We start from the raw sequence: 18,387 nt of genomic DNA, 5'->3' as shown, positions 1-18,387 counted from the left end.
ATTGTAGTAACCAGATTTATAAATAAGAAGAAAACATACAACATAGTTTAAATGAAATAATTGAATAGAAATAACCAGCATTTATTGGCAATATTTTATTTCTTTATAAAAAAAAGCAACTGACACTTTGTACTTAAATATATATTGAAATAACTATATTGTCAGAAATTGTATCAATTTAGATATTGCTCAGACACATTTTAAACAATTACAAGGAATTTTCACAAGGTTTGTAATTCATTATACACTATTTTTACCTTGTAATGAAATAATTTTAACTCAAAAGAAAATTAAGTCACTTCTAAAACGTTCAATTATTGCAAAAGATATTAATGACATTTAATATACAAACAAAAAAAAAATGTTTAAAGTATAAGCATTGTCCTTATTACTGCAAACATTTAATCTCAGAAGTAGAATACCTCCATAATATAATAGTCAATCTGGTGCTAAAAATTTCTTCTCACATACATAATTAATTTAAATAGTTCCCATTATTTTATATTAGTAGTCATGATACAGGTATTGAAAATCTTAGATAGGAAAATGGATAAATCCAAGTAACATTAACTAATTATTACTATCAAATCAAGGAAACAGAGTTTTCAGTAAAAGTATACAAGAACACAATCATCGTCATTTGCATAAAAAGAGAAAATTCAAAACAGAAATATAATTCTAACCATATACCATTCAAACATACAATCAATATAATTTAATAATAAAAATTATTTTCTGCAACAGAAATGATAATCTTTGTGGGAATCTTTTTTAGAAGAATGAAATTTTATTTTATAACAAATATTAACATAATAATTAAAAGCTTATTCAAAAGTGACAGTATGAAAATTATATTTAATTTCTAGAAATTTTAAAGAAAAAGAATGAAATAATTCATATTGATATAATATTTCATAACATATTTTAACAAAAAAAAAAATAGAAATTAATTTTAGGCGAATATAAACTTTGATTATCTAATAACAGAAAAAAAAACTAAGTGACAAATAGACTTGTTCATTATTTAATCAAACTAACTAGTTTACAACATTTTAATATGAATATAATAAAAAGAACAGCTTAGTAAAAAAATTAAACATAGAATAGTTTATGGGATGTAAAAACTATATTACAGAAAAGAGAAAAAAAAAAAAAAGAACAGTAATTAATTAGTAAAGCTCAATATGTTATCTCATATTCATTGTTGGCATAAATAGCATAAATAACTGGCATAAATAGCATTCATTTTGATAAAATGTTATTTTTATAACAATTGAAATTCATCTTTTTTTAATATATAATAAAATTAAACATATATTTTTGCATTTCCCCCAAAAAACTACAATTACTTACATTACTTAATTATCAATAATTATTTTAACCTATAAATAAAATTCAAACAGTATAAAACTACTGTCTAGTAAATCAGAAAATAAAAAATACACTCGCATAAAAATAACAATCTCATATGATCTTTTTAATAAAATGCATTTTTATTTATTTGAAGTAAAATTTCAAAGATGAATACAGAAAAATTTGTAGTTTAAATGTATGATCCCACAATGAATATGAATGATTTTTAACTATGAATCATGATAAAAAAGATTTACATGACTTGTTATAATTTCGGAGACAAATTATTTTTAGTTATTTTAGTGTTATATTTATTATCCTTACATCATCATAAGGTTTATCAGTTTTAGGATTTGTTTTAACAGTACTTATATTTTGACAAACTTCCATGCCTTTGGTTACTCGTCCAAATACAGTATGCTTGTTATCCAACCAAGGTGTTGGAATGACAGTTATGAAAAATTGGGATCCGTTAGTATTTGGTCCAGCATTAGCCATACTAAGAGTATATGGTCTGTCATGCTTTAGACTAGGATGAAATTCATCTTCAAATTCACCACCCCATATGGATTCTCCACCAGTTCCAGTTCCTGTTGGATCACCGGTCTGTATCATAAAACCTTTGATGACACGATGAAAAATATGGCCATTATAATAATTATTTTTACTATGCACACAAAAATTTTCCACACTTTTGGGACATTCCTTAGGAAATAATTTACAGTGTATATCTCCCATAGTTGTATGGATAACACAGCTATTGTACACTTGTTGCTGGCTCAAGGATTCTGTAGCTGCAATTATATCTTCTTTTGAGGGTTTTTCATTAAAAATGTCCCTTTCAGCATCAATACTTTTGGTATCATCAGGTTCCCGTGTTGTAAATAAATAGAACCGGTTCTTCTTAAAAGCTGTGCAAAATATTGTTGGGTCACTTGAACGAGCATCTAATGTAGGATTATCAGATGCTTGCATTTCAACAGTGATAGCTGCTTTTGGTTTATTTGGAATACCTTGATAGATAGCTAATTTTAGAGGTCTTATATTTTCATTTTTTCCTAACACTCGAACACAACGATTTGTATAGACATTTACTACTTTAATACCTAACATAGTAGGATACATAATAAAATAACCACTTTCATCATATGATATGCCAGCAGTATCAAAGGCTTCAGTTTTCTCCAAGTCCCTCTCAATAGCCATCCTGCGACCAAACTCCATATTGGGAAGTTGTTGTTTTGTTTGTTGCAGTTCCGATAGATGTTGCAGGCTTTCATCATACACACGAATCATTTTTCCAGTCAAAAAGCGAAAAATCCTAATCTTTCGATCACTACATATCATAGCAAACTGGTCTCCTTTAGGGGAAAATGCAAGATCAGTAGGGTAAGTTTTGTGTTTTACCAATTCATATAAATCAGTATCAAGTTTAGAGTCAAATTGTACACATGATGGAAATTTGAAGTCTTTTTTTTGAGTAGACCAATATTCAATAATACCATTTTTGTCACATGATATTACGACATCAAACACAGGGTTGAATTTGATAACTGCAATTGATGAAGAATGGAGCTTTTCAAAAGCATGCAAGGGTTCACCTACTTCTCTGCCATCATATACATAAATTTCCTTGGAATCCTGCTTAGCAACTGCAAGAGCGGCAATCGCATCTCCAGCGCCATGAACCCATTCGCAATAACTGGGGCAATAATTTAATTTTATCATATTAATCATATCAAAGTTTACAACATCAAATACTTTTAAGGATTTATCGTTCGATATAGAACATAATAAAGTTCCAGAAGAATTTACACTGATGCACTGAATATTTCCTAAATGCGCACGAAAATGCTTAACAAATACTATACCTTCATCTGTTTTCTTCCAAAATTTCAAATGGCCATCACAACTCGCAGTAATTAGAAAATCTGTTTTTGTTAAAGCAATATGGGTAATAACATCACGATGCATATAACTTTTTTCATAAGATTCTTTATCAGGCATGTTTTTTAAGTACATGTGTTCAAATTCTAAAACTTTACGCTTTTTCACCGGTGCCGCTTCTGACAGCATAGGACCGATGCATTCATCATTACTGGATTCTTCATGCTCAAGTTCTCTTTTTACGGACATTTTCTCCTTTGTTTAAGTTTTCGGTTAATTATACAAAAGAGCAATAGCAGCTTCACATTTTCTAAACAATTAATTTTCCAAAGATCTAAAACTAATTTCCTCACAAATCCAACACGTTTTGGCGCAACAAGAGACACAACAACTCACATTCACTTCAATTCTTTCTTGGGTTGTGTTTAGCCGTTTTCCTATTTTAATAATGAAATACTATATCGATTCAAAATCGCACTAGAGTGTACTCTGGAAATTTTTTTTTTTCTGCTAATCTGAAAAATTTACTAATTTTTATTTTTATCCCTGTTATTATTATTCAAGTGTCTCTTTTGAAAGAAATTCGCAGAAGATCTCGCAATTGTATAATCTTTTTAAGTTTTAGCAAAATTTTATTTTACGAAATTATCGCAGAATCTTTGATCTAGAGCTCATGAAAAGCTCTACTTAACCTCACATTTTGCTTTCAATTAATTAGTAAATACCCCTATATTTCTCTCATATTTTGCATAAACTCTCTATATTAGAACTCAAACTGCACACCATGTACAAGAAAAAAGCTTTATTATTATTACTTTCCTTTTAAGAGTGATATATGACGGATTTTAAGACGAAGATTTAGTTTAGTTTAGTTTAAATTATATTAACATACCGTATGAAAGCAACATTAGGGCTATTTCTGGACGGACCTCGTAACTTTGAAACACGATCAGATGACACTTGATTTGGTACCCCCCTTCTCCAGACCACACCAACCGGAAGACGTATGGCCCGCAGGGATTTAACGTGCACCAGGCTTGCTTACACGGCGGTTTTTTGGTGGAGTCGGGTCTCGAACCTGAAACCCTCCGGTTCTAGAAGCCGAGACCTTACCACTAGACCGCTGCCTTTTAAGACGAGCAAAAGCTCTTTGTAATGCTTTTGCACCTATAGGATGAATCGAAAGATCTGAAAAGATACTTCAAAAGGAGTCTAGAAAGCATCAATTTGAATTTCCATCCATTCTGTGTTTTCTATTTAAAAAAAGAATAATTTTTAACTATAATCTTATTAAATTATGATTTGAAATAAACAGATAAATACTTTGAGATTAGCATCTGAAAGTTCCTTATGAATATATTTTAGCGAGTGAATGTGGGTTTGGTCACGTTATGATAAGATGTTTTTAACAAACAACAGTCAGTCCCAAAAACGTATGGATATTGGAAAAAATCTTAGTAATTTCGAAATATGATAGGAAGCAAATATTTTAATATAATTTTTACTTTATTGCATTTGTTTTTCTTTAAATCTATGTATATTTCGGGTTTTAATTTAATTTAATTTATAAAATGTCGGTGGTTTTTTTTTTTTTTTTCAGGAATTACATTAAAATAATTTTCAAAGGCATTTGAAATTTTCACCAAAAAAAAATTCGCCTATTTTAAAAGCATGTTTTTTCTCTCTCTTTTTCTGGCCAAATAGTGTTGTTTCAAATTTACAAACTTCTTAATATTCTTTCAGTTATACATTTTCGTAAGATAATGCATTTTTCACTACAAGACAAGGTATTCTAGATTATAAAAAGTATCCCCAAATTAATTATTTTAATTTATGTCGTATATCTAAATATAAAATATTATTTATTTGAATAAAGATATTATAAATTACAATTGCTTAGGATTACAGTTATTAAAATTATAAATTAAAATGCACATTTTTGCATCAATTAAATAAAAAATGTAGATCTCTTATATTAGTAAAATTAGAATATATCATTAATCATGCATATGATTATTAAAATATTAAATATAGGGCTGCATTTTTGTATTTATTAAATGCATAAAATTAAATAAAAATCTTTTTATAATGGAACCTATAGTATTGTGTGTCTTGTATGCGAGTATGGTCGGAGTTGGCTTGCAACCTCCAATTTTTATAAAGAGACGAAATACAAATTTCTAAAGTTAATTAAAAAATTTCATTACTTATTGCTCAATTATTTTATACATAAACAGATATTTTCTTTTGGCATATAGAAGTTGAAATTCCTATTGATGATTCTGAAAAGACCCCCAGGGATTCACATTTGTTAAAACAACTCCGGCTATTTACGGCCATATACTTTTTATAAAATAGTTATAAGGGGTTTCTAATGAAAAGGTACGAAACGGCACTGTGGGTATAAATGAAGACTTTATTCAAAGTATACAACATAGGCAAAGTATACACCACAACGATCCCATTGATTAACGAGCCGAAGGATTCCCGAAATTCCTGTGGCCGGGACGGGACCCAGTCCTTCAAAGAGTCTGGGAACAAGGAATCCTTCGGCTCGTTAATCAATGGGATCATTGTGCTCAGGCCTATGGTGTATACTTTGAATAAAGTCTTCATTTATACCCACAGTGTCGTTTCGTACCTTTTCAGTTGAGCACCCCTTGTACATATTACTATGAAAAAATGTTATTTATATACTTTTTTCTAAAAATTTGACGGACAAACATGAATTAAAAAAATAAATTTATTGAAATTATATTCAAAATTTATTCAAATTTAAATGCTATCCGATATTACCCGTAAAGAAAAATCCTATTGAATCATTTGTTCCGAATATAAATATCGAAAAAATATGAAACTTCTTAAAATGAACAATTAGGGAATAACTGAATTTTATTCAGTATCTCATCTTTTTTATTCCGATCAGTATATTCCTTCTTCTTCCTTCCCAATTTTCTAAAAATCGTTCTGTTCTCAATCGATAATAACCGTTTTCACTTTTAACTCCTCAAACGTATTATCAGTCTTTGAAAATGATGGACGGGTTATCTCATGGATGGACAACTTTTTAGTCGATTTAAAATGGCCAAATATTAATTTTCCCAATCTTGAGAAAGGTATACCACTCACAACAAAGAAAGCATTTTCTCTCGACGTTTTCAGCGTTTGGAACGAACGATAAACTTTTATTTTCAGTCACATTCAATTTCTTCAGTAGTTTAGAGAAATAATAGGTGAGTTCAGTGTGTAACATTTATCTACTTTCAGATAGTTAACTACATTGATTTAAAACTGTCACATCGTTTAACATACAATGGATACGAACATTTCCGCTCCCTACTTCCATCCGATTGCTCTTACATTTTTTTTTTTTTTTTTTTTTGCTTTTTTCAACAATTGTCGATTATTGAATTTCTTCCACAGATTTAATTTATTAGAAATAGGATTGGAATTCATGAAGCATACAGAATTATTCAGAATGATTCAACGAATTTCAAGACTCTATAATTAAAAAAAAAACATAAATAACCCGCAATTATAATTAAAAGGTAAATTCAATGGAAAAGTATCCAAATTTTAGATTATAAACAATAGAACGGGCTCATACGATGGCAGATTTTCAGTAAGACAGAATAAGCAACTACCTAGGACCGCTACACAGAGAGGAAACTACAAGCAGGTTGATTCAAAAGTTTTTTTTTTTTTTTTTTTTTTTTTTGCTATTTGCTAAATGAATAAGTTTATAGAATATACAAATTCTATAAATGATAAAATAAGTATTTTGTCAAGTATAATTGGCAAATCTCCTGCATGTTTAATTACACTTACTTTTAATTAAAATATTTATAAAGTGAATATTTTTTACTTTCTCGCACTCGGAAATATAGAGAAAGTATTGTAATTTTCGGAAAATTCGAACTCGATATTTTGAAGAATCTCTATATTTCAGATCTTCCAGAGTTCGAAAAACCCATTTTTGACATTATGTCTGTCTGCCTGTAACAAAGATAACTCAAAAGCGCTTTGAGCTAGACAGATGAAATTCGGTATGCGGTCTTTACACGAAAGTTGTGGATTTCTATAAAATATTGAACGAAATTCATTTGGGGGAAATCTATTTGCCCAGATGTTATTTGCTTAGGGCTAATTTCTTTATTAGAGAGCATGCGAGAAAATTTTGGAATCACCAATTTAGCAGATTTTTAAGTCGTTTATGTCTTTTAAAAGGTGGCGGTCCTTAATTGCTGTTCAATATGAATTTAGAGAAATACACTAATACAATAAACGAATTAAACCACTGTCGGCTTAAAATATTCACAGCATAAGTTCGAGAAAGCAGCATCAGACGAACTGATACTATCATATAGCATCATTTTGAATTGCTATAAAAATATTTCAAATATTTAGTTATGCCTGTTTTTCAATTCGTTATGATCGCTAATATCTTTGTGTACTCCCAATGACCACTAAGTTTCGCAACTTATGGGGAACAGAGTTCATATGAGATCATTCTCATTTGGGGATCACCTAGCTAACAGAACCTTCGTATTTGGGGGAAGTTCAATTTGAGCCTGGCCTAGGGGTAGCGCGTCTTCCCCGTGATTTGGGCGTCCTGGGTGCAAGTCCTGGTTCGGGCATGGTTGCTCTTCTCCCTGTGTTCTCAGAGATGTGTGAACGATCCCCCCCCCCATAAAAAAGGGGTTGTGCAAGTGAATGTCATTTTCATTTGAGCTAGAACTCAGATTTCTGCCTTCGGATGCTTAGGGGTCTTTACCCACAGAAGCTACTGCACCCCCTTTCCGGGTAAGGCGGACACATCATCAAAGTCTCTTTTAAATTTTGCTACTAATCAAGAGTTGCGTATTCTAAATCGCTACTTTGTTCGCATGAGTTTCAGTTTTAGTAAAATTTGTTTAAATTAAACGATTCACTTTTCTTTTCTTTTTTTTTTTTTTTTTTTGAAGGGGAGGAGTAAATTTTGTATTAACTTTTAGTGATTCATTTTTACAGTTTTGAATAAAATTATTTGTTCGTGATATTTTTCCTGGTAATCCAATACTTTGAATTCCCTACTTGTATTATTTAATGTTTCTTTCTTCATTTACTAATACTTAAGCTTGAGTTTCATAATAACCTCATCAAAAATTTTTTAATCATTAAATCATCAAAATAACACCATTTTAATATCTATTAAAGTGGTGTTATTTTGATACTCTCTTTACAATTGTATTTATTGTCCCAAGAAACTCTTCTGATAGAGTGAAATCCCATTGCATCAAAATGCCACTAAATACTTAACTACTCCAGTAATGAATCATCTTCTAATTGAATCTGGTCTTTTAGCCACGTAACCTCTCTCTCTTTTTTTTTTATTCTTCATATAAATTGCGTATTTAATAAACTGGTTCTTTCTTTAACTTTCATTAATATGCTAAAATAATGCCAACAAATGTTTGATGAAACAATGCAAACAGTTTGAATTTCATGGCTATTGTAAACAGCATTGCTGAAAATAATAAGAAAAACTATAAGGATTTTTTTTAAATACAGGAACACATTACGCGGCAATTCATTATAAAAGTTTTTTTATTATTATAAGAGATTATTTTTAGTAACTAACTGCCTTCGGAGGTCGGAAATATTGTGTGTGTTAAATGCAATTAAATTTCTTTCGTGGAATTTAATGTTCATATTTTCCTAAAAAAATGTATCTTTAAGCTTCAAATTGTAAACTACAATAAAGTTGTATTAGCTTAATACCTTCATTCTGTTTATTAGGAACCTTCCATTCTGTTTATTAGGAACCTGATCGTTCATGATGGAGTCATCATCATCACTATTGACATCATAGTTCCATTAGCTATTCATCATCTAATATATATATATATATATATATATATATATATATATATATATATTGTTCTTGTAAACTGTTCAGATAAGAAACAGGATCATTCTTTTGCTTTCAAAAATAATAATAAAAAAACATAAGCGATTAAATACTTAATGAAATAATAAAAACGATTTGAATTTCATCTTTTGATACTTAAAATTTACACAATTTCCAAAAAAAAAAAAAAAAAAAAAAAAAAAAAATGCTTGAAAATTAAATTGATATCAATAAAAAAATAATTTTTCTGGTTTTAAAACCGATTAAAAATTATCGCTGTACAGTAATGTCTAAGTCATCAGAGAAAAATGTAAAATCAAAATTGATTTTTATTCATGGAATTTTTATGATTAATAGTGTTTATTAATAATTTATCATCATAATAAGAAAGTTTATCAAAATCGATTTAAATTAAGTAGGATTAAACATAATCATAATTATCATGAAATAATCTGTTCCTATGACTGCGTTTAATGCTGTTGTCATGACAACATAATGCATTACTGAAACATTATAAATAATCTCATAAGTGTATAACATGCTAGAGTTAAAAAAAATGTAGTTGAATTTATTTCAATATATGTGTTGAATGAAAAATATAGTTTCCTCACTGTTAATATTGTTTTTGATATACGAAGTAATCAAATTACTGCAACCCTAAAAAAAAAAAAAAAAAAAAAAAAAAAAAAAATCACCTGTGGATTTCTCCTCAAATCTCCTCATTTTAGACCTCCTCAAGTTGGAAGAAATTATTTTTGTCTGTTGATTAGTCTATAAAAGTGATTATATAATTAAAAACGTAGTTAGATGAAATTTTGGGACTTCTCCTTCCAAATCTACTTAAGCTTGTATTTGTAACATAAGTTATAACTCTGTACAATATAAAAATAAAAAAAATACATTTCCTGCTAATTGAATAAGCAAATTACATAGAAATTTCTTTTCATCGAATGACACAGAAACTTTTGTTTCAGGTTTGGGAGTTTCAATTTAATACCAAGAAATTCAATAAAGTATGACTTTATTTGTTTATAAATAGCCGTATAGAATTTCTAGAAACAGTCAATCGTTTTGAAATTTTTTAAAAATAAGATGCTTGTTTGTTGTGACATAATATTTCAGTCTTCTACATTATTCACTGCGGCAGCCTTTGAAAAACTAACTTTTGTGCTTAATTTCCATTAAATCTTTTATCACAACATTGATGCTCCTAATTTTTCCAAAAATTATTTTTAAACATTAAATTGTTATAGGCATTAGAGTCGTGTTATTTTAATACCTTATAATAATTTTATTTATAAATGAACTGCCCTAATGGAATAAAGCCGCGTGATATTATTTGTCACTAAAAACTTAATCTACCTTTTTTCTTAGATAGGTTACCAGTACAATTCTATGCATTCTAAAAGAGAATGTGTGTTTATACGTGTGAGTGTCTTTTTTCAGGACGCTGCAACTTCGCTTTCTTATTTCTCGTGCAAACAGAGCAGAAAACAAACAGAATATTTCTTTGGCTTTCAACAATGGAAAAAAAATTTAGTGAATATATATTTATTATTTTATTAAAGGTTTGAATTTCTTTCGCAGTAATGCAATGCATTATCGAAATAAATAATTAATTACGCTTATTAATAATTTTCAAAAATTATCAAATTCGGAAAAAAATTGCCTAAATTGTTAGCTGATTTTTTAGATTTTAAAACGGAGTAAGAAATCTTTCTACATTATAAAAGCGGTAAAATCTCGAATGTGATTTAAATAAATTAAAAATTTATGCTAAATTAGAATTAAAATTAATTAAAAATCAAGCTCAGCTTAGTTTTTTTTAATATAAAAATTAAATATATAATTATGATTAATTACATTGTAAAGTAAAACTTCTAAACAATTGCTGCGATTGGCATTTTTAATTTCTACGGTATATTTGGGCAATATTGGTTGCTATGCATTAAATAAAACCATCCAACACACACACTCTACACGCCCGCGCACCTATATACACGCTTATCAACACATTCTCTTTTAAAACGCATCAAATGCGATAAATCGAACAGTATGAATAGATGAATAGTAGAAATGAATCGAGTATCTAAATAAATCTAATATTGGCTATTATATTTCTTAAATTTTTGATAAATCAAGTACTCAGGAATTTGGATTATATCTATGTATTTTTTCATCATAATATTTTTTAAAAAAGAAGTTAAATATATGTGGTGTAAAACATGAAGTTACCCCATTATAAAAATCCATCTCTTCCACATGATTTGAAGCTGAAGACCAGTGACTGTAGCCATAGCGCTAGTCATTATGATATTAGTACGACACAAATGGAAATCAAAACTGAAACTAATCAATGCAGTTATTTCATTCCTTTACAAATTATATGACTGGAAGAAAAGGTTATCATCGGAAATAATATTTATTATTTTCTAATAAGTTTGCGCATTTATCTACAGATTTACTTTTTAAAAATTATGTTCGCCAATTCGATTCAAGATTAAATTAATTATTTTTATTTTCTTTTTTGTATGATGAAATGATTGAATGAAAAATTTAAGAAAGTATTGCAACTTCTATAATTGAAATCCAGTTACGTATATCAGTGAATATCCATTTATTACTCGTTTGAAAGTAATTAAATTTTAAAAATAAATCAATGTAACGGTAGTGCAAAACAGTGGGGCGCTGCGACTGCTGGTTTCAAAGAGAGATTGCTTTGCTGTTTCGGGAACTCGAAAAAGATTGTGATTTGGAGTTAGAGAGACTGCTCAGCTGGTTAGCATCCGGGTTCTGAGCACTTTCCGACATTTCTATTTTTGCATCATTGTATGGTCGTGGCGTATTTTGTTATTTGTTATGAAATGATGCGTCCTTTCTTGTATTATAAATGAACTCATATTGTATAGTGTACATAAATTTCTATCTTGTAAATACATTGTTACGTCATTTCTGTGTCTGTAAACACTGTTTTTAAACGACCTCTTCATTACGTGCGAAAGATGGCCATGGTTCGTCAACTGACAGAAGGTGAAATAGTAAATGGAAACACACCAGAAGGTTAGTAATTTATACTGTATTAAAATGCTTTCATTTCAAGCATTGTTTTACAATTTTTTTATGGAATGTTTACTTCGATAGTTTTTGATAAAAAATAAGCATGGAATTCTATACGACTAGTGCATTGTTTTGTATACGAGAATTTGAAGGACAGTTGAAATATTTTAAATTATTTTCTTGTTTATTTGTTTTAAAAAAATCCAAGTTTTGGCATGCATTTTTCTGCAGTAAACAAAATCGAATTACTCTTTTTGTTGAGACAAGAAAACTGAATTCGACTGAAATTTTTTTTATTGTTGTCATACGAGAGTACTTTTTTTAATAGTAGGTTATCGTCGTATTAAAAAACTTGCATTTATATTTGTGCCATAATAAAGTATTATTTTTATTGGTGCTGCATATTGAGTAAGAAGAAATGTAAATGCATGTGTCTAGTAAATAAACTCATATTTATTAAAAGAGTAACAGTAATTGAAATAATAAAATCTATTTTGCAGTAAGTAAGTTTAATATTTATTTTACGATATTAATATAAATCTGTTAAAGATACTGACTTTTTTTATTTTGAAACCTTTATTAAATTTTAATAACCTTTTTATAGTTTATATAATATTTAGAATATTAGCCTAAGATAAATTTTCGTTAATTATGGAATTTGATTGCTCCTTTATAATAATTATAAATAACGCCTGTGTTGTTGCTATTTTTCTTGTTGTGGTTATTTTATAATTTCATTGCACATTTCTTTTATAGAACATATTTATATAGAATTTCTAAAATAAAACTCATTTTGTTAATTTTGAATTATTTAAGAAAATACTGTATGGTTTACTGAAATATTGGCAATAAAATGAATAAAATACTTTTATTTAAAATTATGAGTGACACTTTGTAGTACATATGTTCAGCATGTTTACATTCTTTTATACTCATATATATAATTTAAAATAACAAAGCATCAGTATATTTGTAATATTGATTAATTGTAAAACAATGAAATCTTGGTTTTGGGGATTTGTGTTAGTGATTATCATTTGCTATTTAATGAAAATATATACTTGTAATTCATGAAATTTTATTTATTAAAATTCATTCAAGGATGAAATTATTTTTCTCCTATCAGATGACAGTCAATCTTCTGAACAAGTTAAATGTAATAATAGTCGACCATCATCACGTTGTTCATCTGCTGGTAGTAAAAGAGATTCTCCTGTAATGCCTACACTTCAGTATACAAAAGTTAGTATTTTTTAAATTTTATTTATAATATTTAATTTCTGGTCTTAAGTATATTCAAGTTATGTTGCAAAATTTTAACTAAGTAATTTAAAGTATAAAATTCATAAATAAAGCAATAATATTAATGTTTTTGAAATGTCTCTCGAGGATGTGGTATGTTGAATATCGTTATAATAAATATTTCCAGTTTCTTGGTTCAAAGAACCATTAATCAAAAATTTGTTTATCATTTGAACTTTAACTAAGCTTTGTGAAATAGTATTTATTGTATTGTAAGTTCCAAAATTAATTTTTATTCTGAATAGTTAATTTTCGTAAATATATAAGTGTGTATATATATATAATATATATGTGTGTGTGTATATATTGGGGGGGGGGAAATTAATAAAAAGCAATTGCGGTTTAATTCAGTTATTTAAATCAAGTTTTATTCAATAAGCTATAGTTTTATTTGTCCTGCTTCTTATGGTAATATTTCTTGTTGCAATTCTAATTTTTCAATATATTCTACTGTATGATATATATATTGAGTTATGGGCATTTCATTATACAAAGTTATTATTTTTAACTTGTAAAGTAAGAAATAATTTTTGTCAAAATTTTAATATTTGGTACTTATTACTTAGCAGCGAAAGAGGCAAAATTTGCCAAATGCAGCACCAAAATGCTCCAACCTATGAGCACACTTCTGACTTGTAAGAAAAATGAGCATTTCATTACATTGTCTATACAGAGTTTACAGGGAAAAAAATTATTTTGCCAACAAAATTATTGCCAATCCTTCAAATATTTGCTGTCATAAGTGAAAATGAAAATAAATTTAATGTTAATTGCTGATGGATATTGATTTGTGTGGAACCTTTTCCATTATTATAGTGTAGTCCCAGACAAAAAGGAGAAAAAAAAAGCCTAATTTAATAAGACTGAATCTTTACAATAATTGTTGATGTTAACAGAATAGTATCGGTATTCAGACATTGTTATGAGGGTTCTGAAATTATTCCATGTATATAGATTTGAATTTTAAAATTGAACCTTTTGTTAAAAATTGAAATTAAAACTTAAAAATTTTTTTTTAATTTAAAAGTTACATATTATGATTGTAAAAAAAAATATAAGCATTTAAATTCTTAATTTTTCAAATTTACATTCATTATGAAATGTTATATTAGTATGAACATAGTTAATTTCTTGATAAAAGATAACTTTTTCAAATGAGTTTGATTTTAAATAACAATTCTGATATTTTTTTCATTTTGTGTAATTCTAATAAGAATTATAAATTAGCAATTTTTTTGAAAATATTATATTCAGATATATAAAAATTTAAATTGCAGATCCTTGGAATTATTTACTGTCTATTGTAAGGAATGGTTATTATAATGATAGGTAACTTGTTTTACATATGAATTTCAACAATTCAAACCCGAGAAGTGTTACCTTATATGCTTATCATTTGGTATTGTTTCAATTTTGGCATATTTATAATTGTTAGCTGATGTTATTTTTATTTGAGAAATCAATAGACTTCTCGTAATAAATAATTATAGACCACACTCATTCTTGCAGTTTGTTGATTAAAAACATGTACAAATCTACAACAAAAAGGTATATAAAAATTTTCGGTCATGATTTTTTTTCCTACAAATTGTTGACTTATTAACTTATTTGTTTTGGTAATATTTTTTAAAAAACTCCTGTATAATCAAATTATTTTTAACTCAACTTTAAAGTTTAAGTTCAAACAATAAGTTTTTATTTTTTGGGATCTGTAAAATTGTGACATTAATTTAATAGTTTGAATTGTAAAGTCTGTCATATTAATTGCGTATGTATATCCCAGAAAATATTTTTCCCTATTGGATAAAAAAAAAAGTTTTTACATGGCTGATCTTAATAAGAACCTTATTACATGGGTTTAAAATTTTAATTATATAAAACTCTAGTTAAAAGGTTACAGATTATTTGCAGTTTATGGAGTTGTATATTTTTAACATTGAAAGGTGTATTTGATTTGACATTAAAAATATCTAAATTTAAGTAATTCTGATTGGAGAATGTGCACTTGTGTATAAATTTTGCAGTTTTCTCAATGAAGAATTTTTAAATATCAAATTAAATATTATAGATAGATATTAAAACCATGTTATTTTAATAGCCTTACATCAATTGTGTTAATTATATACAAACCTTTCTGCTGAAGTTCAAATTTATATAAATGTAACTGTTTGCACCATTTATCAAATTGCATGATGTTTTGCAAAGTGCTGCAACTATGTTTTCTCGGTACTCGTTTAAAATGAATAGTTGGTTTTATATTGTGAAAGGATACAGTACATTTTATTTATGTTGAGCATATTCAGTAGCATTTTAGTTGGATTGAATATGCTGGTAAAAATAATTTAAAGTACTATTTTTCATCATGCCAAATGAAATCTAAAGCAAAAAATGTCATTTTAACATTGTCAAAGTATTAAAACAAACAAAAGAAACCAGTATTCTCTAGCTTACAATGACAAGAGAAAAATGCATTGAAATATTTGTAAAACTAATGAAAATAGTTTAATTTTTATTGTAATTTTGAAACGTAGCTTTCAATTTTGTATAAAATTTTTTAAAGAATTATCAAAAATTTTTTAAAAAAAAACATTTAGTATTAAATAAATATCTCCCAAGAGAATTTTTTAATCAAAAAATTATATGTGAATAAATTTTAATGTTTTCAGTAAAAAAAAAAAATCAAATTTTGAAATATTTATTCCAAGTGTATATTCGATCTCTTCAGAATATAAAGTCTCTGTAAAATGCTACTAGGCCCACTTATCTATTTACTTTTATTACTATTAATAGTCTGAAATAATATATGAATTGTGAATGAATGTTCTTTAAATAAAAAATGGGACAAAGTGGTCCGAGAAGCTGGAAGATTCCAGATTTGAAACTAGATTTTACAATCATGTAAGGCTGTCTGATGTATGTGAAATGAATCAGTACCAAATGTCTTCCTACTAGTGTGTTGCTGAAACATGGAGAAATGGTGATTCAGGTATTGTCATCATCTCATTACAACTGAAGATTGTAAATTCATTCTTAATACTATGCTATCTGCATTTCTAGTCTGAATTCTGTAGTTTAGCATCTGCAGGACTGGCTTCCAATAGTTTTTGCATGACACCAATGTGGTATTGATGATTGCATAAGGTTAAAATAGCCTTAGTGTCTTGGGGAATGTAAATATATCTAATTTGACTAAATGAACCAAGACCAAGAAATGGATATTTCTAAGGTCTCCTTTTCTTCTCAAGCTTAGTGTGTATCGAAATGAATGACATTAAATGTTTATTTATGAATATAAATTTATTAGCAGTATTGACTAAAATTTGCTTTAAAAAATGTGTTTTAATACTTTATGTAAAATTTTAAATCTTAAATTGTTTTTTTGGCTCTTAAACATATGGATGTTAAGAGCTTTTAAATTGAAAGTTTTATATTTTTAACATAATTTTAACTTTACAATTAAAATTCAGTTTTACTGAATGCTGAATTTTTTAAAATAGTTAAACATTTAATATATATTATTTTTCTTAATATAAAAAATATTTTGTATAAGTAACTCCTTATTAACTCAATCCCCCCTCAAGTTAAAAAAAAAGTAATTAAAATTTCATTTGTTTAATTTGTAAAGTCTAAATGTTATCATATTGATATATGTCCATATTTTATGTATTTTTTAGTTTGAAATATAAGCTATCGCATTTATCTGAAGTGATCAAGGAATGTTGATGCTAGATAATACAGAAGAGAAAAGTTACTTTTAAACATAAAATAACCTATATAGAACATTTTTTATAATATATTATTTTAGAATAAAAAAGATATCCAACCTATAAACTAATAATCTAAGCTTCTAAAGACAATTTTTCAAGATAAAAATTTGTAATAGAAAATTGATTCTATAAAAATAGCTTTCTAGTTATTGTATTCTACCATCTCATAAAGTCGTTATGTTAAGATGTTTTCCTGCAGCTTAAAGGCTATTTCATTAATATTGAATCAGTCTAATTCTGTCATTTTTTATAAGTTGTATTATGTCATCTACTTTTTCCCTTTTGCATTCATTGTTCATGAACACTTGTCTGTTGGGGTGGTCAGGTCATCAGTGAGAAAAATCCCCCAAAAAAATCAAAGATCAAAATTTTGTAAATTCTTATCATAATCTAATCAAGTTAGTCATGACTTACTAGGTAGTAGACTTTGATATCCTGCAAGTAATGTAGTAAAAACCCACTTAAGTTAAATAGATCTCATTTTATGTTTACAATTTTAAGTACAGACAGGTATAATATTAATTTTATGATACCAGTAAATTATTTTTATGTCAATACACATAACCATTTTGGTGATAAAATTCATGGTTTGTAAATATCTACAAGTACCTAGTTTTGTATATTGGAGTTGTGGTGGAATTATCATGACATTTCATTATGCTATGGAGTACATTCTCAGTCTCTTGGCATATGAAAAAACTATCACCAAACCTTGAACAAGAATGACTGAAAAGAGTTGCCAGTAACTTCTTCTCCAGGGAAAAATAATCCATAGGATAATTTATCAGTGAAAATAGATATTTTCTTGCCTTCTTAACATTGAGTGTCGGACACACAAGAACTGGGGAGGGGGGGGGGAGCTCCTCAGTCTCTTTTACATTTATATGTATTCATAGACATCTTTTAAATAGGAATTTTTTTTGTAACTATTAATCATATTAGATTAGATTTTTATTAACTGCATCCTCATCTTTTATGTTATAATAACAAGTATAATAATTACAGAACTTGTGTGTGTGTGTGTGTTTTATACATAATGTCTTTGTGTATATTACTACTCCAGATAATTTTTCCATGATATTTCAAAGTAAAAAATTGTAGTTTCATATTATTTCTTACATGTTGGTAAAT

General features: G+C 27.5%; 2 protein-coding genes across 4 annotated transcripts in view; one reads left to right on the top strand and one right to left on the bottom strand.

Annotated features, from left to right (window-relative positions):
• Positions 1 to 1,448: 1,448 nt before the first annotated feature.
• Positions 1,449 to 3,641, bottom strand: LOC129966969 (peptidylprolyl isomerase domain and WD repeat-containing protein 1-like). Its single transcript, XM_056081591.1, has one exon. It carries the CDS (start codon positions 3,487 to 3,489, stop codon positions 1,648 to 1,650), a length of 1,842 nt encoding a protein of 613 aa, XP_055937566.1. The 5' UTR covers positions 3,490 to 3,641; the 3' UTR covers positions 1,449 to 1,647.
• Positions 3,642 to 11,855: 8,214 nt separating this feature from the next.
• Positions 11,856 to 18,387, top strand: part of LOC129965693 (eukaryotic translation initiation factor 4E transporter-like) — a 29,246-nt gene continuing 22,714 nt past the window's right edge. For 2 of the 3 annotated variants that reach the window (XM_056079801.1, XM_056079799.1), the window contains exons 1-2: positions 11,857 to 12,190; positions 13,314 to 13,429. In XM_056079801.1, coding sequence (XP_055935776.1) covers positions 12,133 to 12,190; positions 13,314 to 13,429 — 174 coding nt within the window. In that variant the 5' untranslated portion in view covers positions 11,857 to 12,132. Of the gene's footprint in view, positions 12,191 to 13,313; positions 13,430 to 18,387 lie in introns of all 3 variants that reach the window. The other variant, XM_056079800.1, reaches the window with a different exon arrangement.

Source organism: Argiope bruennichi, chromosome 4, assembly GCF_947563725.1.
Source record: "Argiope bruennichi chromosome 4, qqArgBrue1.1, whole genome shotgun sequence".
NCBI classification, from domain to species: domain Eukaryota; kingdom Metazoa; phylum Arthropoda; class Arachnida; order Araneae; family Araneidae; genus Argiope; species Argiope bruennichi.
This window is presented reverse-complemented; position numbering and strand designations above follow the sequence as displayed.

Excerpts from the sequence above, each read along its gene's own strand:
- LOC129966969 (XM_056081591.1), bottom strand. The coding sequence starts at position 3,489 with ATGTCCGTAAAAAGAGAACTTGAGCATGAAGAATCCAGTAATGATGAA.